The sequence below is a fragment of the Anolis carolinensis genome, chromosome 3 (assembly GCF_035594765.1).
Source record: "Anolis carolinensis isolate JA03-04 chromosome 3, rAnoCar3.1.pri, whole genome shotgun sequence".
Lineage (NCBI taxonomy): Eukaryota > Metazoa > Chordata > Lepidosauria > Squamata > Dactyloidae > Anolis > Anolis carolinensis.
The window spans coordinates 111,771,722-111,795,505 of record NC_085843.1 but is presented as its reverse complement, the minus strand read 5'-3'; the positions used below and the strand labels follow the sequence as shown (position 1 = coordinate 111,795,505).

At 38.4% G+C, this 23,784-nt stretch overlaps 1 protein-coding gene across 1 annotated transcript in view; it reads right to left on the bottom strand.

Moving 5' to 3' along the window:
* Positions 1–783: 783 nt before the first annotated feature.
* atp10a (ATPase phospholipid transporting 10A (putative)) overlaps positions 784–23,784 on the bottom strand; it is a 168,001-nt gene continuing 145,000 nt past the window's right edge. The window contains exons 15-21 of the mRNA XM_008107099.2: positions 22,534–22,610; positions 16,553–16,678; positions 10,764–10,964; positions 9,122–9,202; positions 8,104–8,208; positions 3,176–3,363; positions 784–2,047 (exon numbers count right to left, since the gene is read on the bottom strand). Coding sequence (XP_008105306.2) covers positions 1,354–2,047; positions 3,176–3,363; positions 8,104–8,208; positions 9,122–9,202; positions 10,764–10,964; positions 16,553–16,678; positions 22,534–22,610 — 1,472 coding nt within the window. The 3' untranslated portion in view covers positions 784–1,353. The remainder of the gene's footprint in view (positions 2,048–3,175; positions 3,364–8,103; positions 8,209–9,121; positions 9,203–10,763; positions 10,965–16,552; positions 16,679–22,533; positions 22,611–23,784) is intronic.

Sequence of the window (23,784 nt, the reverse complement as noted above, 5' to 3'; positions counted from 1 at the left end):
GAGGACCCACAGGTTGAGAACCACTGGCTTGGAAGGTATAGGATGAAAAGAGAAACAAATAAGCATCCTTCTATGAGAGTTAAAGTGTCTGCATTATTGGAACATGGCTGGTACAATTTTTCTCAGCTGAGTTCACCTGATTTCCCGGTGCATCATTTGCCCATATTGCATAGCAGTGTATTCTTTGGGCTCCCCTAGGAATCTGTCTACTCTCCTGTGTTATTTAACATCTATATGAAGGCTGCTGAGTGAGGACATTGGGGAATTTAGAGTGAGGTGCTATCAGTATGCTGATGACATTCAATTCTGTTTCTCATTTACATCTCAATTAGATGAAACAATGGAAGTGCTAAACTGGTGTCAAAGAACAGCAATTGACTGGGTAAGTGCCAATCAACTGAAGCTCAGTCACAGAGAGATAAGGACTGCTACTGGAAATGGACACATTGTATCTTGCTGTTGATAAAATGGCCCCATTGTGTCCTGGTTCACATCTAAGCTGAGCTCAATTTCTTATCCATCATGATTCTGTGAACTGTAGCCTGCAAAAAACTAGTTTCTGTGGGCTGTGCTAGACTTCCCAACAACCAAGATCATCATTGGAGAATCTCCTCCAGTTGCTTCTGTCTGAGTCTTACTAGATTATTTGGGAAGGGGGGCAGGAGCAGGTTATGAGTGCAACATTATCCTCTGTTTCTTTTTGGAATATGGAAAATGTTAAGTGACATAAAAATAGGCAAATACACCTTCAATATGATATCAAATAAATAACCCCAAACAATATTACACATTTGCAATATAGATCTTCATTTATTTATTGTTTTCTCTTGATATATAAGCTGCTATGGTTGTAATTAAATATATGAGGTCACATCTGGAAAATATCTGCATTATTTCCATTGCAGTGTAACATAGTTTTACAAAATGAAGGTTTGATTCTGTAGGGTTCCTTAATCACTTATTTCCATGCATATATTCATTTTCCCCACACTAAAAATCTAAGGAGGACTGCACCATATTTTTTAAAGATAATATGGTGGCCCCCAACTCATGAGAACTGTGAACCAATGGTTATCATATCAAGCTTTGGGTTGAAATACAATCGCTGTGACCTGGTAAATGAACAAAGAACTTCAAAGAGGCAAATAAAAATAAACATACAGATTTTGTATAAAATGAGATGAAAAATAAATATAGATATGTATCCTTTATCTGTATATAAAGCTCTTGTTTTCAACATATTGTGCTTAAAGTTTCTTTTAAAATAAAACTATGTACCTTGAGTTCCATCTTTTGGAATGGAATAAGCCTACACTCCTGTGCAAACAAAATATACAAGCTCAAATACCCACATCATAAAAAAGTTGACTCAAGAGATTCATTTTTAAAGCAACCATCTCCAGACTTTTCCCCTTGTTCCTGAAAACAGGCTGGGTTCTGTTCTGAGTCTCTGAAGGTGTGAGAACTGTGGGTGTATGGAGTTGTACTGTCTTGCTTTACATTCTGTAAACTGACGGATAACCATGGCTGATCTTTTCCAGTCTCATTAAACAATGGTGTCGACGTGATGCAGGTAAACAAGCTGAAGTCTGATTGGCCCAATCTTGAGCTCCACTGGAATGTTTCCTCTACTAAAGTTGGTTCAAATTCTGAAGTGTCTTTGGGAAAACTCATGGTTGCTTTATCTGGCTTATCAGGCACTGAAAGATTCCCATTCTCCTCATATAAGCGAGCACCAAGAGGAGGGGCAGGAATATTTAAATCTATTTTAGGCTCTGACTTTGGCAGCGGTGGAGATAGTTCATTTCCACATTGAGATACATCTATAAGAGAGTTTCGATTGCAGGCCTTTTGAGAGTGATTAGCAATGCAACATGAACTTTGTGGAGTATAATAAGCAGAGGGGTATTTATGAGGATCAATCTCCTTTTTGGTGTTCCATCTGTGTACAAGCCGGTTGCGAGTGTCTGGTGGCATCCTTGACAATTGGCGTCCAAGCTGAAGCTGGGTTGGGAATACTGTCCCTTGAAGAGTTCTGTATAGAAATCTGATAAGAAAAGGAATTTGTATTTTTAAAAGGGAGATAAGGCAATGTACTGAAAGAATAATGGTGCCTATTTCTTTTTTTTTAAAATGAATACTATGATAGGGTTAATTTGTTAGATTACCATCAGCGTAAATGTTGTATGTTTCTGGGATGTGGAGACAATGGCTGAAATCTACAGATAGTGCTGATTAGCATAGAGCCAACACCAGCATTGGGTATACTCTAGTTCAGTGATTCTCAATGTTTTGGCAACTCCCAGAAATCCTAACAGCTGGTAAACTGGAGTATCCGCAGTATCTCTTAATAACAACAAGCACCACTACTACCCCTACCAAGGAAGACTAGTGCAGATTCAATGTATTTTTAAAATGGTTGATTGAGCAGAGAAACTTTGTTATTATTCTATAAATATTAAATACAACATCAATATTGTTTATTAGTGGGTTTTAAATTTTTACAAATGCTCTGCATATATTATGTTTAATAAGAGCACACATCTGATTGCTGTGAAGGGAATTACATTTGATTTTGGACTTAAGCAACTTATCATTATGAAAATAGAAATAAATGCATGGCTCTACTATGACATTAATGTATTTGTGATCCTATTTGTACAGATATTGTTGCTCACTTAGTTCCTATACATGACTTGCAGTCCTCAGAAGTGAAGGACGCAAATCAGGTTTAGGAAGCTTATGTCTGTTTGCATATGCACCCCAATTCATCAGAATCTTGACAGTATGGAGATTGGATGTAAAGTCAGTGGATATGACCTCCAACCTCCCTAGTTTCTATACTACAGGAGTGGCTGTCTAGGGCTATGAAAATATATATGTAGAATTTTTATTGTTACCTAAAATTTATAGGTTTTCAGTTTTTCAAAAGAAAATCTGCCAACAACTGTTTTCCTCTGATTTGATATTCATTTCATATATTTGTTATGACCAATAGCTAATGAATAAAACCACTGATTCATTTGGGACTGTCAGCTTGATGACACATCTTGATTATCACAGCATATGTATATGCCTACAGCTTAGCTACATATTTCCAAGCACCATTAGGAAGGAATGAAAGCTGTAAAGCCTATCCACTAAAAATATACTCAAGGGAAGACAAATACTTTACCTGGGAAGCAAAGCCACAGGGGGCGTTATAAGACAAGTCAGATAAAACATAGGATCTCCCATCAGCTTTTCCATGATCCAGTATGGATTGGATGGAGGATAACATATTGGGCACGATGCATTGTAAAGGAGAGCCACAATGAAGAATAAAACAATACTGAAGACACACGATGACAAATGAAGCCACGTCTGAAAGAAACAAACTTAGCATTAATGTGGAATACTGGTATCTACAAAGAACACAAGAAACATGGACTAGGTTTGTACCAGAGTTTGGAAAAGGTGACTGTTGAGATTGCAATCTGGCAAAGTACTATATCCATCTTTTCCACCAAAGTGAGGAAGTGTTTGCTGTACGTGTGAAGAAATCTAAGGATGCAAAGTCTAGATTAGATGTAAAGGGTTTTCCTAGCTCCTGCTGAAGGGACTCTTCAGCCAAAACAAAACCCAGCTGAATGAATAAAACCCCAAATCCATCAAACATTCCCAATGTAGGGAAACTCCTGCTAACACATTACTAAAGCAAGTGTAGGAAATAAATACTATTATCTGAGCAAATAGTTATTCAGTTCTGTTATGAGTATGCCACTTGGGCTAGTGCCACCGGCACCTATTAGATAGCATCTGTGTAATCAGCTGCAGTAAGATTTGCCAATACTGTTCAGCTCAATTCTAAATGGGTTTAGTGATTATGGTTATCTTTGGAGAATGGTTGTAAAATAAATATTCCTCCCCCTGAATTCTAAACTGATGACACCATTATTATTTTAAACTTTAATCTACTGTAATGTGCATTAAATAACAATGAAGTTTCTGGGTTGAAAGTTACATCCTCCCTGTACACTGAAAATATAATATAGGCCAGGAGGATAGCAAGCTGCGGAAGTATCGAAAACCTTTTCAAAGGCTACAATCTGATTAGGTGTGGGAATTCGCTAGTGCTTGGTCAGATAAGCTCAGCATTATTATTTCCTTAACATTTATCTTAAAAATCCCCTTTAGGGATATATGTTTTCCTCTGTCTGAGCATTTTTTAAGGACTTGAACAGACTCACATTACAGGCACACAGAATGCATGGATAGAACATTGTTTTACGTTGTTAGCTGTATAACCCCCAATGCATCAGATGCTATGAGCTAGATTAATTTGTGCTCTGTGCTGGTTAATTATGAAGTTTAACAGCATATCTACATAAATCTTTCATTCATTTGCTAGCATGATTTTTAATTCTGATCTCTCCTTTGGCAATTCTTTTGTCCTTTCCTTGTCTTCTTTCCCTTTGACTAAAATGTCTCTGAACTGCAATCAGCTTGTCCATTTCCACAAACTATACATTAAAATAGGCTATCCTAAGCAGCAAAGCTGATCACATCCCCTAACATTATGTGGTTTACTTAATCAATTTACTTAATCCGTGGCTAAATAAAGGAATAGTAAAGGCAAATAACACCCCATGGGGGAAAGAGCTTACATGTGGAAAGGCTACCATTCCCCATTAAATTCAGTAGTTCATCTCATTTATAGGGAAAACACTAAAAAATGTGGCTTATGACATTGGGGATATGACCTGGAGTGAAAGGTTTTCTCTCACCGCCTCTTGTCTTGAGGAAGAAGCAATTTGCAGACAAAAAAGCTGGCTTGGGGGCTCCAAAAGTGAGATAAAATCTTCTAAGTATTGGTGAATTAGCCACATGAGTCATTAATCTGTTTTAAGTGATTTGTTAGCGCTGAGGGGAGTAGCATCACAGACGGAGGCTCTGGTCATCATTTTAGCCCCTCTATGAAAGTGGCCTCTGCTACAAGCTGAAGAACTCCAGATCAAATGCCCTTCCATGAATTATAAATCATCTTTAGTGAAGATTGGGAACCACCTTAAATTAAAGTAAGCTGTGTTCTTCTCACCTATATCTATTAACATTTGATCAAACAATTTAACAGCCAGCTGGCCTCCTCCTTTTCCTCTGATGTTGGAAGACTAACTCATCCCGTTTGAGAATTGGACTAGGCCAAGGCCAGTTAGCCTCGAGTTAAAAACAATGTATTACTAATTGGACTACACATTTGGATAAACCCGAAAGCTAAGATACTCTGAACTGTAATTATTAGCTGGCATTCTAAGAGGAGATAAACTAGTTGCAACAAGTGAATAATTTATGACATGTGCTGCTGGAAAGTAAAACTTTACTATCTATGTAAGAACAAGCAATTTTAACAGCAACTATTTTTTTTTTATAAAGATGCAATTAACTCCGTGTAGTATTTGCTTCTGCTGCCCCAAGATGTCACAGCTACAAATCCTGAAAATGTTATTGGAATTTAAAAAAACAACTTTTTCAAAAAGGAGGATTAAGCAGGACCTTAAAAGTATAATATCTGAAGCTAAAAAACCCCAAACCTTTGACAGCTGCAAAACAAACTACAGAAAACAAGAACAAGATTTAGCATGCCAGATTGATTAAGGACAGGCTGTGTCCTATACAATATTACAGGGAAGAAGATGTTGAAGTTCTTAAGTTTATCAAAAGAGATAGACAAACTCTGTAGAAGAAGAAAAAATTGCACAGAGGAAGCCTATGTGAATCATGTGATACCCCAGTTTAATGAGAGAAGCATGCTAAAAGTAAATGAACATATAAGTAGTTAAGGCTGGCTTGACTTACAAGAAAAACACCGAGACTAGACTGGGATAAACTAATGAAGAAGTCTGGAACAATTAAAGTAAACCAATGACTTTTTGTGGAAGGGGATGGCTTGATGAAATAAGTAGAAAAATGTTGGAATACAATAAGATTAAGCTAGATTAAAAGTAAAATTGGGGGAATAATTTAAGATAGATATGATTAATATCAATTAAAAAGGAGTAAAATGTGGTGAGATATTAAGGTAATCTAAAGATGAATGATTTAGAATTCTAGTCAAAATGGACAAATTGTTAACAGGAATGTTACTTGTAGTTGTGCATTAATTTTAAATGTAGAGGTTTATATTTAGCAGAAACTGAAATGCCATTAAGGAAAATAAGAGGTATATTTAATAGTCTGATTGTTGGCTTTGTTTGATGAAGGGAAAAGTGAGTTGTGTTTTTAATTTCTTCTTCTTCTTCTTCTTCTTCTTCTTCTTCTTCTTCCTTTCATGTTTTTATTCTATGGTGGTAGAGATGGGGGAATTATGGGGTAGGACATTGTGGGGTCTTATTTTATATTTGTTTTTACTTTTACTGTTATAAAAAAATAAAAAAAAATAAAAATAGGACTTACATAAGTGTGACCTTAAGAAGTCCTTTTACCTGCATAGCTGATTGTGTAGCTAAAAACTGGCTTTAGCTCTCTGTCTGCTCTTTTGATCTTGGTTGTGGTTTTTATGGAGAACTGGGCTGATCTGAATATTCTTGTTGTAGAGTGGGTACCATCTCATGTGATCTGGTCTCAAGTTGCCTAGCACAGTATTTTGTATAATAATGTTGGATGGAAGTTTCCAGAATCCAGAATCTAGACCCTACCCAGGCATAAAAATCAATTTCGTTCAGCCTGACTTACCATACAGGGTAGTTGTGAGGATAAGGTAGGAAGAAGAAACATGTGTCTCAATCCTACTTTTAGTGCCATTCAACAGTTGATTCAATGAGGCTACTCTTGTTGAAATTCATCAACAGGATTCTAACTATTACCACCTTTAACTCACTGCATGAACGGTGGTACAGTGTTTATAACTATAAAGTTAAAAATAATATTTGCACACAGAAAGCTCTCAGAGACTAAAATATGAGTTTTGTCTGGTGGCAACACCAAAGAAGGTAGCATCAGAACAGGAAGAAATCAAACCATCTGCAGGCTTTCCTTCATTCTTCCACTACATTACTCGTGTGTGGTGTGAGATTTGATTATCCCCAAATGGCTCTTAAAAATTATTATACAGTAGAGTCTCACTTATCCAACATAAACGGGCCAGCAGAATATTGGATAAGTGAAAATGTTGGATAATAAGGAGGGATTAAGGAAAAGCTTATTAAATGTCAAATTACATTATGATTTTACAAATTGAGCACCAAAACATCATGTTTTACAACAAGTCTGCTGCTTGTTTGGGAGAGTGGCTGCACTTGTGTTGTTGGGCGTGTTGGCTTGCTGCGTGTTGCTGCCTAAATAAACAGCTGTGGATCTGTGTTGGATAATACAGAATGTTGGATAAGTGAAGGTTGGATAAGTGAAACTCTACTGTATATGAATTGCCACATTTCTTGTTACAGATACGACCTGTGTGTATTTCTCAGATCATTTTTGTTCACTTTCTCACTTGTAAGCAAAAGGGATTAATGTGAATGTTACATGCCAGTGACCTCAGGTTCTTGCCACAGCCATACTTTCAACATGGGTAAAACAACTAAGGGAAGGGAATAAATAAAATTAGTGCACATGCATGAAAAGAACATTTCATCCCATGGGATTAAAGAAAGTTATTTTTGCAAGGTCAGCATTTTTAATTAACTATTTTGGAAGTAAATTTGTGTAAGAAATACATTATGTGATGTGTTTCTTAAAGCTGGTACACCTGATGTATTCATGGGGACCATCTCATACAGGGGAATAGCTACACGTATAATGAGGAGAACAGAAATTATGTGAAATGAAACTGGGAGGGCAAAAGTGAATCCTGGAATGCAGGCCAACTAATGGATAAGCTAGCTGAGTGGGGCTTAAAATGAAGTCAACTTCTTATGTGCTATTTCCGAGTCTCACATAAATACATTCAAGGTCATGATGGAATCCATAGCTGAACCAGGAAGTTGATACTTTCTTTTTCTGATAAGTGCAGAAAGTATCTGCAAATTGTGTGTTTGAATAATCCATGACTAAAACAGAATGAATAAAATGACTGCAATTCAAAGAGACTGGGGCAACTTCTACACCATGTTTGTGTAAGCAACTTACCCATGTTTTCGTTTCAATGGCCAAATGCAATATAATGGTGAAGAGAGCTATAGTGGTGATAGGGGTTCCCCATGAAAATATATCCACATCTGAATCATAATATATCTGAAAACATTAAAAGAAAATCAAGAAAATCACTCTTTTGGAACAGTAAACTAACAAATTTATTATTAATATTATATTTATTTATACCCCGGTTTATCTCCCAAAAGGGGACTCAAAGCCGTTTAATATAAAGCATTAGTACACAATTTAAAATATACAAATATGCAACTATTAAAACAGAATTAAACACAACCAGCACTAAAAATTCATAGTTAAAATCCATCAAAACATATTCAAAGTTAGCATGCGTAGTATATCAGATAATCTAATTTTAAAAAATAATATACCCTAGTGGGTGAGAACATAGCCTTTGGTGCCACAGTACAGTTTAGAAAAATTACATTTGAGGACTATAGTTCCTAGAACCTCCTAACCAATAAGGCATGTAGTCAAATTGACTAGGTTATTCTTATAGCTGTAGTCCAAGAAAGTTGTTTCCAAGTTCTATGCAGCTGTATTCTCTACCAGTATACATCAGACAGGAACTGAGATTTCAGTTCCTATTTGTTCCAAAAGGTTTCCCAGAATGATGTTCCTGACCACCTGCAGCCACATTGTTGCCACTTTTAAACTTTGTACAAGCTTCAGAGACCTGTGTGGTGTGGTGGTTTGACCAAGACTCTGGAAAACCAGAACATCTGAATGCATGTTCTAACATCATCATTTCTGCTTGGATACCTTTCCAGAAATAAATTAAACGAAATTGTTAGTTCACTATCATTTGATCCTTGCTAATGTCACACTGATCAGCTCTGTTCTTTGTCTTTTATTTTTTGTTATAGTACCATAAAACTAAGAAATACATATACAAAAGTATAGTATTGCCTATACAATATTTACCAAGTCTGGTAAACTCTTTCTTCCTAATTAGAGAACAGAAGAACAATGTGTTAACTCTGTACCTACAACTTACAAAGTAAGGGATGAAGAAGCAAGCCAGGCTTTGGTATAGAGCATCAATCATGTTCATCCAAAACATATGTGGTTGGTATTCCTGCAATAGAGAACCAGACATCAAAAATGTAGGTTTTGATGAACCATTTCAGAATTCTGTAAAAAGATGCAGAGTAATTTGTGGGGATTTAGATTCAATGGTATTTGAGTGCAGGGTAAAATATGAGGGCTTGAGGCTTGTAAGGGTGAGCCCCGGTGGCGAAGGGAGACCGAAAAGTCCCAGGTTCAAACCCCGGGAGCGGCGTGAGTGGCCGCTGTTAGCTCCAGTTCCTGCCAACCTAGCAGTTCGAAAACATGCCAATGTGAGTAGATCAATAGGTACCGCTCTGGCAGGAAGGTAATGGCGCTCCATGCAGTCATGCCAGCCACGTGACCTTGGAGGTGTCTATGGACAACGCTGGCTCTTCGGCTTAGAAATAGAGATGAGCACCAACCCCCAGAGTCAGACATGACTGGACTTAACGTCAGGGGAAACCTTTACCTTTTACTTTGAGGCTTGTAAAGCTAATTTAAAAGTAACCTTTGATAATAATCAAATTCTTCCCTAGTTCATGAAGTTGAATCCCAGTCTGGAAAAAAAATCCATATTTTACTCCATCGTATCAAATGTTTCCACTGTCCTCCAACCCCCTCTTTCCTAATTCACCAAAATGTATCCACACTGGTACACAGAAGCACTCCACAGACTTGGAGCCCTCTCTTTTATCTCTCCACAAAGGGCTAATGGATCAAATGTATTTTTCAACTCTCCCACTCTCTCCAGTCTAGGGGCATTCCTTTTGGCACAAGTAAGGATAGAGAGTCCTAGGAAAGCTCAAAGTAAGGTGACAAAGTAGGGAGGGGTTTGGGGAGACTAGAAGAATGGGTAGATGGTTTGGACATTTTGAAAATAGTTGTTATTTTGTGAGCCAATTTTCCACATTGAGGGCAGGACCTCGTCCATTTGTGATTTCATTAACAGTTGCATCTCAGACTTCAAAGCACGTCTTTTCCAATATGATTACAAACTGAAGTTACAGTTTAGTCTGACAATGGGTTTCCTTGATGTAGGTTCAGCTATCAGATGGTAATTACTGCTATTAATGCTATCTTGTAAAACAAAATTATCTTGATTTCAGGTTATATTAGCTAAACCTTATTTTCTTTAAAATCAGTGGAAAAAGCTTGTCCTGACTTTGGTTGTAGGGAACAATAGTTAGAGCAAAGCTAGTGTACTCAAAAGGTCACTGTGTAAGCAGAATATTGAACTAGATGGACCTTTCATCTGATCATCTGATCCAGCATGGCTATGAGGTCTCCTAGTTATAAGTACAACAGAAAATGTTACCCTCTATCTACAGCTGACCTCAGGTAATATTGTTCCCCACTGGGACTTGCTACGCAGGAATCAATGTGATCTCTGCCAATGCCTGTTCTTGGAAAGTATTTTATATGGAGAGATTTCTGAAAGAGCATCATCTTTATATAGTCAAGAATCTCCCCACCATTGCATTAGCAGTTTATTTAAAAACATCACCAACAAAGTTGCATGAAGTGCTAGTCAATAAGTTTCAAACCTACATGCAGGATAAGAAAAGACACAGTAAAGCTGATTTTATTACCTCCATGTTCTGGCCACTTGTGTAGAGCTGGGGCACAGCAATTAATACACTAGCAGGTACATCTTTATCGAGCACTCCAACAATCAGTTGGGGAAGGGAGGAGAATAGCAAATTAAAGAAGATTAGGTACCATTGATCAATCATGGATGACCCAGAAAATCCGCAGTAAAACTGGTACCAGAAAAGAAGGGCGACAAACATCTTTCAAAAAGAAAAAAGAGCAACATGTTAACAACAGGCAGCACTAAGATCTACAAGCACCACTTTATTCTGGAAGACATCTCCCTTTTCAGACACATTATTACTTTTTTTCTGTGCTTGAAAAGTTACTTTAAAGAAGAATGAATACTATAACATGCTGAAACCATCTATAACTGAACAGAATGGGGTCCCAAAATATCATTTCCCCACTACTCCATTATGGATGGCTCTGCTTCATGACATTCATTCTTCTTAAAAGTAACTGGCTTCCTGAAAATAGGCACAAATTCGGTTCTGTGGCTTTCTCTGAACAAAAGAAGGATTCAATTGTACAAGGTGTTACTTGTACAAAGAGAGAGAAGGGAAACTATATGCCTTCCCCAGCCCATTTGTAACATGGTTTAGCTGCAGGTAGGCGCTTCAGGGATTTAAATGGAGAAGGGCACAGCAGCGAGGCAGAAAATGATATGTATTGATGACTACAGAATGGCTGGCTTTGCAGCAAAATACCAGAAGCTGAAACATTTCCTGCTTCCATCCTGACCAGCCCCATGTGAGCATTGAGCAATAGAAGTTAAGTCACAGGTAAGGAATTGTATAGCTACACTGACTGAAAAAAGGAGGTCTTAGGTTGACATCCACTCTCCAGTGAAATGAACTGGCAAAATTGGACCACCAAGTCATAAAGTCACCTCAGGCACTGGAAATCAGAATTGTAAATTCAGAAAAATTGAGACAACATTTCCTATTGAGCCTTCACAGCAATAACAAAAGCTGCTTGCAATCTATCCCATGCACATATATTTAAGAATAAGCCACACTGAACACACACAGGGCCTTCCTAAGGACACATTGAGCATATCTTTCCATTTTAAGTCTGTCAGAATAAAAATGTTTTTGCTTGCTGACAGTAACGCGAGTGCCATTTTAGTATCCTTCCAAAAGGAGTTATAGAATCTAAGGACAGCCACCAAGAAGGCCCTCTCTTATGTCCTCATCAGGGCCATAGCCAGAGGGGAGGGGGGTTTAAAATTTCAACCCCCCTGACATTTGTCAGGTTAAAAAATCTTGGTTTACTCATAAATTGGTTAACCAGCTTAAATTCATGAGTAAAACAGGTTTCCGGGGGAGGGGAGGGGTTGAACCCTTAAACTCCCCTCTCTAGCTACGGCCCTGGTCTTCATCAATAGTGCCTATGATCACACTGGGAAAATACTCTCTCCTGAGGATTGCAGAGCCTGGGCAGGCTCACCTGGGAGATATTATCTTCCAGATAGAAGTATGGAAATGTGCTGTGTGGTTCTACCTCTAGTACAGGGAGTGTCCAAAAAGTAAGTTTCCCTATGCTAGGATAAATCAAACAATGGCTGAAAAATTACACACTAAAATTTATTTACACTCTATAAAATTCCTTCATTTCTTGACATAGTCCCCATGTTTTTCCAGGCACTTCTGAAAATGTGATAAAATTTTTTGTATGCCCTGTGCATACCACTCTACCTTCATACTTCTTATCCAGGTGTCTACCGCCACCTTGACCTTCCACCTCATCACACAAAGGTTTTTTGGCCCCTTACTTCTCTTCAGCCACAGATCCTGCTGAGTGCCATCACATGATGCAGTCCACAGCCCTGCCCCATTGATGGCTGAAGTGGTGAGGAAGCATCACAAGATGCTTCCTCGCACACCATGGTAATTTAACCAAGTTTTCCAGCTGATGCTGTGACCTTCGCTTTCTTCGGTGCACTCTCCTCCTTTTGTTACTACACCATACTCTGACAATTGGTTTCTGGAGTGCTATGGTGAAATGGGGGCAGAGTGGTGTGCACAAGGTTTACAAAAATTGTTACCATGTTTTAAAGAATGCCTGGAGAAACTTGGGAACTTTATTGAGAAATGAAGGAAAGTTGTAGAGTGAAAATAAATTTTGTTTGTAATTTTTCAACCGTTGTTGAAAAAGTTTCCTAGAATAGGAAAACTTACTTTTTTGATATCCCTTGTATATATTGCCTTGTATGCCAACATGCTTACTAAATAATAATAGGTAATTACTGCAAAAAAAAAATTCAATGAGTACATCTACTAGAAAGCCCTATGTTTCCATTTTCACAGTGCTGCTCATGTGCATGCAAGCAATATGTAGACCTGCTTTGTCACATCCTAGTAGCACGCTCATCTATCTGTTCTCCCTGGAGTAATTTTATTCACTCCAGAAAGGCTACTGCAGTGAAAGCAGTCTGAGCATTTCTGCCCCAGGAATTCTCAAGAAAGAAAATCTACAATTCAAACTAGAAGCGCTCTTTGAAAGATCAACGAGGGTCTTCAGAACAAGTCAATTTATAAGGCTTTATGTTTAATTTAAAGATAGCCTCTGAGCAAAATAGATTAGAAATAGCTTAATGGGACAGTGGTGTGTTCTTCCAGTCCAAATTTATACAGACTGAAATAGTGCATGCTTCCTGGCAACTCAATTTTATGGTTTTTATTCAGCTGAAGAGCAGACTAACATGGTGCCCACAGTATTTTGGCAGTCAAAATGGAAGAATATCAGCACTTTTTAATCACCCCGGATATTGTTATAGACATTTTTCTGAAATAGTATGTCCTGTCACACATTTATGAGAATACAGAAGAGAGTGATAAAATGTTTTATTTGAATTGATTCATGGATTACCTTCTTTATAAAATTTAATCAAAATTAACCTCTAGGGAAAGGGTCTTTTTGCAGTCACTACATACATATCCTTCATTACATCCCTCATTTTGCTATATAATCATCATCATCATCATCATCATCATCATCATCATCATCATCATCTTTATTTCTAGACCGCCCTCTCTCCCAGAAGGGATTCAGGGCGGTTTATAGACACAAAACAAAAAGGCAAACATTCAATGTCTCAATGAGTACCAACACATCAAAATAATGCAAGATAATGCACAGTAACAACAGTAAACTATGCAAAATAATACTTCAGATGTTCTACTCTTTGCCTGAGTTTCTCTCTTTGAACAAGTAGATTTGGGCAGTTTTTTATGTCAAAGATCAGTTTTTTTTTAAAAGACCCTTGGACTATGTTGATTACTGTGCCAAGGGAATTTACACATTGTAAGATGTGACATAAGTTTATTCTGTAACTGTATTATTATATCCCCCCACACTGACCTCTGAGTGATTGATGTGCAGGAAGGTGAAGATTTTTTAAAATTTCCAGTGGATCTGTATTGGCCTGATGCTGACATAAGTTTCCTTCCCTCAAACTGAACCAATGATGAAGACACAAGGTATGATCAGAACCACATAGGTTGTTATTTGTGGGCAAGTATTTGAAGGACTAAAAATTGGGACTGGTTAGGGAGAAATGTAGTATCATATCATCTCCACCCCCCAAATGCCTGTATCATTGCAACCTGACAGTGTTACTACTGGAAAAATTCATTTGTTTGAAAATTGCTGGAGAGATGACCTGAGCAGTGCCCTCTTGGTCACTGGACACACTGAGTTTACCGGGCAGCAACTCAGGTTTCTGCCATAACTGCTTGTCTCAATACGTTACTTCTAATAATTGTGTGTATAAAACAAAGTTTCTGTACATTGGACCATCAGAAACCAAAGGTGTCACAATTTCAGCAACCCATTTGAATGATTTTGAAGTATTTTGGATTTCAAAATTCTGGATAAGGGATACTCCACGTGCAATGTACTTCAAGGGTGATAGACAGGATAATACCATATTTAATCGGATCTACAGTAGAGTCTCACTTATCCAACACTCGCTTATCCAACGTTTTGGATTATCCAATGCATTTTTGTAGTCAGTGTTTTCAATATATCATGATATTTTGGTGCTAAATTTGTAAATACAGTAATTACTACGTATCATTAGTGTGTTAAACTACTTTTTCTGTAAAATTTGTTGTATAACATGATGTTTTGGTGCTTCATTTGTAAAATCACAACCTAATTTGATGTTTAATAGGCCTTTCCTTAATCTCTCCTTATTATCCAACATATTCGCTTATCCAATGTTCTGCTGGCCCGTTTACGTTGGATAAGTGAGACTCTACTGTACTTTTAAAGCTAAAATTGAGGTGTGCATTAGATTCAATTTCATGTTAGAATGGCTCACATAAACCCACCTGTGTGAAAAGGCCCAGAGGAACCCGGAACCCCAAAGGCCAGACAGGAAGGTGGAGGGAAATGAAGAGGCTGTTCCTAGTGATGGTGGCAGCCCTAGGGCTCGTGGCACCCGGAGAAGGAGGAGGAGAGCCCAGCTGCTGACCCAGTCATTCCTGCTACTTAGCCACAGATCCTGCCTCCTGCCTAGCTTATCCCCCCCCCCCCCCCAGTTCAATCCCATGCAGTTCCAAACTGGCCCCATTCACAAGTTGGGAATTGTGCAAGGCTGCCCAGTTCACCAGCTTTAGCCTGACAGCAGGGTGTGGCTTCCCAATGGTCATACCCATGTTGACTGCCTCTCTGAAGTACTACGCCTGTGCTGTTGGGCATATTACATTTGAGGGCAAATCCATTTTTTGTAATATTTACCTTCAAAATTAAGGTGTGCATTACATTTGATGGCAGGTTACATTTGAGTAAATATGGGTAATTAATAACCAACCAAATTTAAATGCTAGAAAATAATAAGCTTCAGAAATATACAATCATATCCATAATAAGGAAAAAGTGACAACAATGAAACAAAAACCACATTTGAGACCAATATACTTTTAAAAAATTGCTGCCTGCCTGATCATGTGGCTATCCTGGTGCATTTTTAGGTTTTGGTATCCAAATCCCTAACATGTAACAACTTATCCCAGGTTGATCTCCCTAGTCTATGTCATAGGATTTGTTGTCTTTATACTATATTATATGATGTTGTTTTATATTGTTTTATGATGTTGTTGTATGAACTTTATTGTGTTATATGTTAGGGAGATGGAGGTCAGATACAAAAACAAAGTAGTAGTAGTAGTAGTAGTAGTAGTAGTAGTTGTTGTTGTTATTATTATTATTATTATTATTATTATTATTATTATTATTATTATTAGATTGACCCTATTCTATGCCATCATTTTGTTTTGTTTTTTATAATAATTGTACTGAGAGTATTAAAATTACAATAAACATTAGAAATATTAGAAAAAACAGATAAAAACAAAATACTTTAAAATAAAAATTTAAGAATACAGAGGAAAGGGGGCAAAAGAAGGGAAAAGAAAAAGAGAAAAATGTGACTTAGTTTATATGTACATGTAGCTTTTCATTTCTCTTACCCAAGATTCTACATAAATGCCTCATTTGATAACCTAATGAATTTACACATACAGATTCTTCAGTACATGATTCCTGTCACACAGCAGGGTCTACATTCTCATAAATACCACATGCATTTTCACAAGTGCTGCATTTTTAAAAGCTGTTAAAATAAGCAATGTGAATGTACAGCACACTGGTATGAAATTGAACTTTTGAAATGAGGGGCTCTGAAATATAGAATAATTCATTATTACTATGACTAATTAAGTAAAAGGTATTCAATAATACAATTTAGATATGTGTACAACAACAACAACATACTAACCGCATTTTTGTAGAAGAAATACAGGACCATGTTGGCAAGACGAGAGTAGCACCAATGACCATGTACAAGCAAGAGTTTCTCCAAATGCCGGAACTTTGGTATTGCAAAGTCACTTGCCATCACAGCCTTCAAACCAAGAAAATTAGCAGTTATTTCTTGTTCAAATTTTTATTTTAATTACAGAACCTAAACGTATTTTAATGGAACCACATATATTATAGAGATAGATAACACTAGATAAGTGTCACTGTGTTTGCAAAAACCCCTCCAAAAAACCAAAAAACAAAAAAACCCCGCTAACACTGCCTACTAACAAGACCCACAACATAAAGTTTGATTCTTCCCTGCCATTGCCTGGTACCTCATCACTTGATGATATCTCTTGGTGACTTGTATCTGTTTGCATTGAAAAATACTACAGCTGATGTCAAAAGTTATAGATATCAAATGCTGAACTATCCTGTCCAATTATTTTCAGATGCTTTCTGGCTATTTCAGTAGAAACTCTGGTTGAAAAGGAAGAGCTGTTACCCAGGTTTTAAAAACAGTTTAGTGTAAGTTCTTCGTGATCTGCATTATAGTGTTTTGATTTGTACACAAGTGTTTGATGATCTCTAGGGACATGTCTACACTTACCTGGGCTGAGGGTGCATCGATTGCTGCATCACCACCAAACAGGTCCCTGCAAGAGGTTTCCTATCAGTCACGTTGGTCACATAACTAGGTGACCTGGTGCGACATCACTAGAAGTGACATCACCAGCAAGCCTCTGGCAGGGAGCTGCTTGCTAGTGGCAATATGGTGTTGGACATGTGAATAATAATGGACCAGATCAGATCCAGCCTGATCAAAGTGTCTAAACCTCTTAACTTCCATGTCCTCTTGACCCATATCAATGGCTGTAATCTAGCTGTGTGTCGTTTGGACTCCTCATAGGTGCTGAGCAATGAGTCAATTAGGGATATTATTTAATGCAGCTTCAAGAAGACTTCAAAGAAGCGGCAACAAAACACATGCCACAAAAGTATACTGCACCACAAATTAAAGGTTTATATATTTATTTACAGTATTTATATTCTACCCTTCTCACCCCGAAGGGGACTCAGGGTAGATCACATTACACACATAAGGCAAACATTCAATGCCTTAACACAGAACAAAGACAAGACAAACGCGGGGCTCCGAGCTGGCCTTGAACTCATGACCTCTTGGTCAGAGTGATTTGTTGCAGCTGGTTGCTCAACAGCCTGCGCCACAGCCCGGCCCAGGTTTTAAAGTACATCAAGGAAAGTTACAGGAAAATCTGAGTTAAACAACTTAATGTACTTCAGAAATTGCTAGGTCTGGCTTTTGGTCCCAACTTAGCAAATTCCCACTTGCTGAAGTTATAATCAATCTCGAATGCAGTTGTGTATCAAAATGCAGCACTTTTCAAGATTTTATAATACTGTTCTCCACCGAAAAGCATAAGTGTTAGAAATATACATTTTTTGGGGGGGATATGCAAAACTGCATTCTATTATGAAAAATAACTCACTTGCAAAAACTGGGTACAAAATGCCTTTACTGGGGAAAAGCTATACAAAAATGCAAATACATTTTTATGCAGGGTTTAACGGCATCCACAAATTGATGCCGATGCTGGCAAAAATGAACTCACAGTTGGGGAGCTACAAAGTGGGAAAGGAGGAAAAAGAATGACTCTCTTGACGATGGCATCTGACATTCCAGCAGTGATCCCTGTATACCTCTGACCATTGTCTCCTACTGAAGAAGCAATCTCTCTAACCACAAGAAGGCATGGACATGAGTGGCTAGCCAAAACAATGCATTTAATTTCCTGTATATAAACATTAGTAGGCTGCCCATCAGAATTTCTGTTTCTCTAGGCCAAGCAATCTTTCTATAATGGGATGAAAAGGAAACAGGTTTACTTTTGCATTTCCACAAAATTACTTGAGTGCATTTTCCCCCAACAGGTCTATTTTTGATCAGCGAGTGAAAAGAGGAGAAAGCTATTTGAATGCAAACTGACAGATTCAATTTCCTTCCCCATTTTATGGAAGCAACAGTGTGTAGCATGAACCACTCCTTAATTCCCATTCATAAAGGAACTCTTATAAAAGACAATATGCTCTTTGGTGGTGAAATCAATATTTAGTGGGACATTGAAAAAGATAACTTCCATTCATCATTTATAGGATTCTGTCATTGTAGCATCAGAGCATGCAGAAGTTCTCTTGTGACAATCCAAGGAGGGGATTATCCAAGAGAAATTGTCCATGAGCTCTTGCTTCCAAGTGTGAATAATTTATTGATGGACAGTAATAATGTAAGATAAATTAATCAAGCATATTTAAGAGCAGACAGATGAGTCCAAAATAAACTGGATCCACTGCTCAGGTGCCATGGGGACTCATCTTGATGCACAGCTGGATTCATAGCAGAACCGCCACATTCAGACCTCAATCCATGTCTATAGAACAGAGACTTTTTTTGGAGCCTCCAGAAGTGATGTCAGATTTTTGAAAGTGTGGACAACTAAACTGGTCTGGATCCAGCCTGCTCCACTGTCCACATCTCTAATAGCCCCACTGTTGCATTGTTGCCAACAAGCAGCGGCTTTTGAAAGACTTGCTGGTGATGCTGCTTTTCTGATGGTGTCATTTCTGGTGATGAGCCATTTCACCAGAAAAGCAATGTCACAAGCAAGTCTCTGGGAAGGAGCTACTTGTTGGTAGTGATGCAGTGGTAGCAACCCCAGCGGATGAGCTCCCTCTATCAGCTCCAGCTCCATTCGGGGATATGAGAGAAGCCTCCCACAAGGATGGTAAAAACATCAAAACATTTGGGCATCCGCTGAGCAACATCCTTGCAGATGGCTAATTCTCTCACACCAGAAGTGACTTGTAGTTTCTCAAGTCGCTCCTGATGTGAAAAAAAAGCTATTTAAAAATTATTCTGTATGTTGATCTTAAAATTAACTTTTAGGCAAAAAAGGAAAATGGCCACTGTGTCAGAAGCTGGAACAGGTTCTTTGAACTCATTATGCTGGAATTTTTTTTTAAAAACCCTATTTCTAGAGATTTATTTTTATTTAGTATTCTATTTTATTTAGTACAGTTTAAGCTTCCCTTATCTGGAATTTTGAAATCCAAAATAGGAAATTGTTTTCTGCATATCTAAGATACCTTTGTTTTTTGATGGTTCAGTGTATACTGAACCATACACACACACACACACACACCGTATATACCCGAGTATAAGCCGACCCTTATATAAGCTGAGACACCTAATTTTACCACAAAAAACTGGGGAAACTTGTTGACTCGAGTATAAGCCGAGACTGGAAAATGCAGCAGCTACTGGTAAATTTCAAAATGAAAATAGATCCCAGTGAAATTATTTTGAGGCATCAAAAGGTTAAAGGTTTTTGCATATTTACCGTATTTCAAAGAAAAACAGTAAACTAGCTCTGTGAGTGGAAAATTAGAGTCAACAAAAACAATATGGTATTAACAATAAATAATAATAATAATAATAATAATAATAATAATAATAATAATAATAACTTAATTTGTACCCTGCCCTATCTCCCCATGGGGACTCAGGCCAGCTTCCAAGATAGTAACAGGCAAACATTCAATGCCTACATAAACAATGCAGACCTAGATATAGATCTATAATTATATATGCTAATTTCACATATGCATTTCCCCCTGAAACGTTTGCAAATCCTTTCTCTATATATGTGCATTTCCCTCCAGCAATATTTGCAAGCCCTATATATTTATGTTTATATCTATCTAGAAATCTCTCTGTGTGTGTGTGCATTTCCCCTGCAATATTTGCAAGACCTATATATGTATATTCATATATATCTATCTAGACATCTCTCTGTATATATATAATTATATATGTATAGGATTTTCAAAGACTTGCAAACATGTGAAGCAAAAATTCATATATAAAATAATGTATACACATAGATACAGATATACAGGTACATGGAAATCTCTAGATATCTATGTGTATATAGGATTTGCAAAGACTTGCAAACATATGAGGGGGGAATTCATATATAAAATGAATGTAGATAGATAGATAGATACAGATATATAGGTACATAGGGATTGCAAATGCCTGCAGGGGGAAATGCTTATACAGTGTTCCCTCGCAAAGTCGCGGTTCGCTTTTTGCGTATTCGCTATATTGTGGTTTTTCAAAAATACTAATAAAAAAAAGGCGGGCTCGGTCCTCTCCCTCCTGCCACTGCCGGCGCCCTCCTCCTCGCCCTCCTCCTCGCACACTCCTCGCTTGCGCTGCTACTGGGGCGCCAAGCAGAGGAAGAGGACACATCTCATCTGGCCTGAGAGGGGATCTGGGCTGTTACCTGTGGCTCCCAACTAAGGAAGGGGCTTTGGGGTGAGAGGGAGAGGGAGAAAGAGTGGGACGTTTCAATCTATTCCCTCCCAGTCTAGGAGGGAGTCCATCCCATGCCGAGTTTGGGAAGGAAAGAAGGCTGCTGGCATCTCGAAAGGCATGGACTCCTCTCCTTGAGGCTTCTCTGCAGCGGGAAGGGATCACACCTCCTGGGGATGGCTCCCTCGCAGGAGGAGGAGATGCTCTCGGGGCTGAGGAGGAAGGCAGGGACTGAGGGAAGCAAGGAGAGAAGGAAGGGAGGAGAAGGGATAGCCAGTCTGTTCAGCCCTGGTGCCCTTGGAGGGGTGCTGAGGGGCGTCTCTCTCTTGCAATCCCTCCCTCCCACTCCATCCGCTGCAGTGGCCCTGCCCCCAAGCAGCTCCCAAGCAGCAGAGCCCTCTTTCTCCTTTTCCCTTTCCTTTCTTCCTTCTTTTGCCCTGAAAACATCCTAGGAAATTTTCCTTCTCCCGTGCCCAGGTAGGCAGGCAGGCTGGCACCGGCTTTCCTCCTCCTCCTCCTCTTCGTCTCCCTTGCCCAGATGGAGACCACCTGCGAGGGAAGCCTCCTCGGCAATGCCTCTCCCGCCACATAACCCCTTCCTGCCACAGTCCCCTGCACCCCTGGCTTCGCTCTGTATGTGTGTGTGTGTGTCCCTCTCCCTACTGCCTTTGCTGAGAGAGAGGAAAGCTGGGGAGAGAGAAGGGAAGAGTCCTTCGAGCCCTCTCCCCTTAGTGAACAGGAAGGACCGAGCGGGCATTGCAGCCTTTGTACGTCCTCTTCCAGCAACCGGGCATGGAGAAAGAGGCCCGCTGGCACTGATAAGAAAGGTTTCAATATACAGTAATGTATTAATATTAAAATAAAAAGAGTGCCGCTACTTCGCGGTTTTCCACTTTTCGCGGGCAGGCCTGTAACCTAACCCCTGCGAAAAGTGAGGGGACACTATATCTGTAGCAGAGATTAACAAATATTTCAGGAGAAAATGCTTTTATAAAATTAATGGGTGTATATATATATATATATATATATATATATATATTCTTCTTGCTGACTTGCAAGGGCTTCTTTCCCTTTTCAAAACACTCCCTTGGTTAAGAGCAAGGGAGGCTTTGGAAAAGTAAATACTGATAAGGGAGGGTAAGATGAGAGATAAATATATCATATATTGCAAGCAACGTCCTCCAGCCTCTGCTGCCGGCTTGACCTTGACCTGAAAATTAATGTATGGCAGCGGTTGGACTGGATGGCCCTTGTGGTCTCTTCCAACTCTATGAATCTATTCAATTCTATTTTGAAATAAAATACCTCTTATTTAAGTGTGTATATAGAACATGTCAAATCTGACCATAGCTTTGAGAAATCTAGAAAAGATTCACAATTTTTTTTACATAGTCTGCTTGGTCAACCTTAAGGCAGCTTGTAAGAACATTTGAATTTTTCAGCAGCTGTCAAGGAGCGGTTTCTTGCAACAAATAGGGAAAGAAAAATGCAAACAGACGTATGGAAAACATACAAACCCAGCTCTATCCTGGGGTTGCTTTTCAGCAAGCATATGTTACCTGCATGCCTTCTGGACCTGAGATCCCCACCCCGACATCAGCGACTTGGATCATACTGACATCGTTTGCTCCGTCACCTAGTAACAACCAGAAAATATGTTGTTTGCTAACAGCTGAGGAAGAGATTACTAATGGCAAAAGAGCAAACAGAAACCAAGAGAATGTAGAAGAAGAGACAAAGAGATGGGGATATTAAGCTTTGTCAAACTATAGTGACAAAACCCAATGTTTACTTATGTGAGATTATGTTCCACTCTAAAATACATTATTTGAGAACAATTTTGATTAGCATACAGATATCCATCAAATTAAGTATAAAACACATGTTCTTCACAGCAAAGTTGTCATCCATGGGATAAAGAGTGTGAATTACTGGAAACACCTCTCATGTTAAGCATTAATATTTCACCAGGAATATTACAAAGGGACTAAAACCAGGGAAGTGTTTATATCTAAATCTATACCATGAAATAAGAAATGTGGTACTGTATATGAAATCTTGACATTGCAGCTTTTATTTTAAAGAGAGAACAGATTTTTAGGCCTCTTTGCTTTCCTCAGTTTTACTTGAGCCAGTTTAATAACTTGATCCTGCTGCACTGCAAAACAGCATATTTTGAAAGGGGAAAGATAGATGTCTTCTTCCAGTCAATAATGGTCTGCTCTTTGCAATCAGAAGATATGAATCTAATTGTTAAGACAGAGGTATGCCAAGAACAATGTACAACAACTGATCTGTCTTTTTCTCATTGTTCTAAAACACTGCAGATAACCATATGGCATTTTATTTCAAAATAATACAGGTTTGCTACAAATCTTTGCTTCTTTATCTATCCACAATAGTCATATACCTAACAGTATTTTTCCACAGATAGAAATGCTGAAGGGAAACACATGGAGAAACCACTTCCCTTGTCTGTTTCCTCTTTAAAACCAAAGCAATTAGGTGTGAGAGAAAGACTAACATGGATTTCTCACACGATTGTTATTTTCACTGGATTAGACTAAAGAGCTGGAAAAGCTGTAGGTATTACTGGAATCTTAATTCCTATCAGCCCTATGCAGCCTTGACAGTGACAAGGAATCAAGCAAGCAGTCATTCATTAATTTCTGGCAGGCACAAGTCCCCTAACTCCACATTAGAACAGGGGATTCTCAGCCTCTTCTATGAAATGGAAGTCCAACTTCAATTAATGGTTGCTGCCAGAGAATGCTGGCACTGTACATCTGCTTTAAAGGCCATAGAAATGA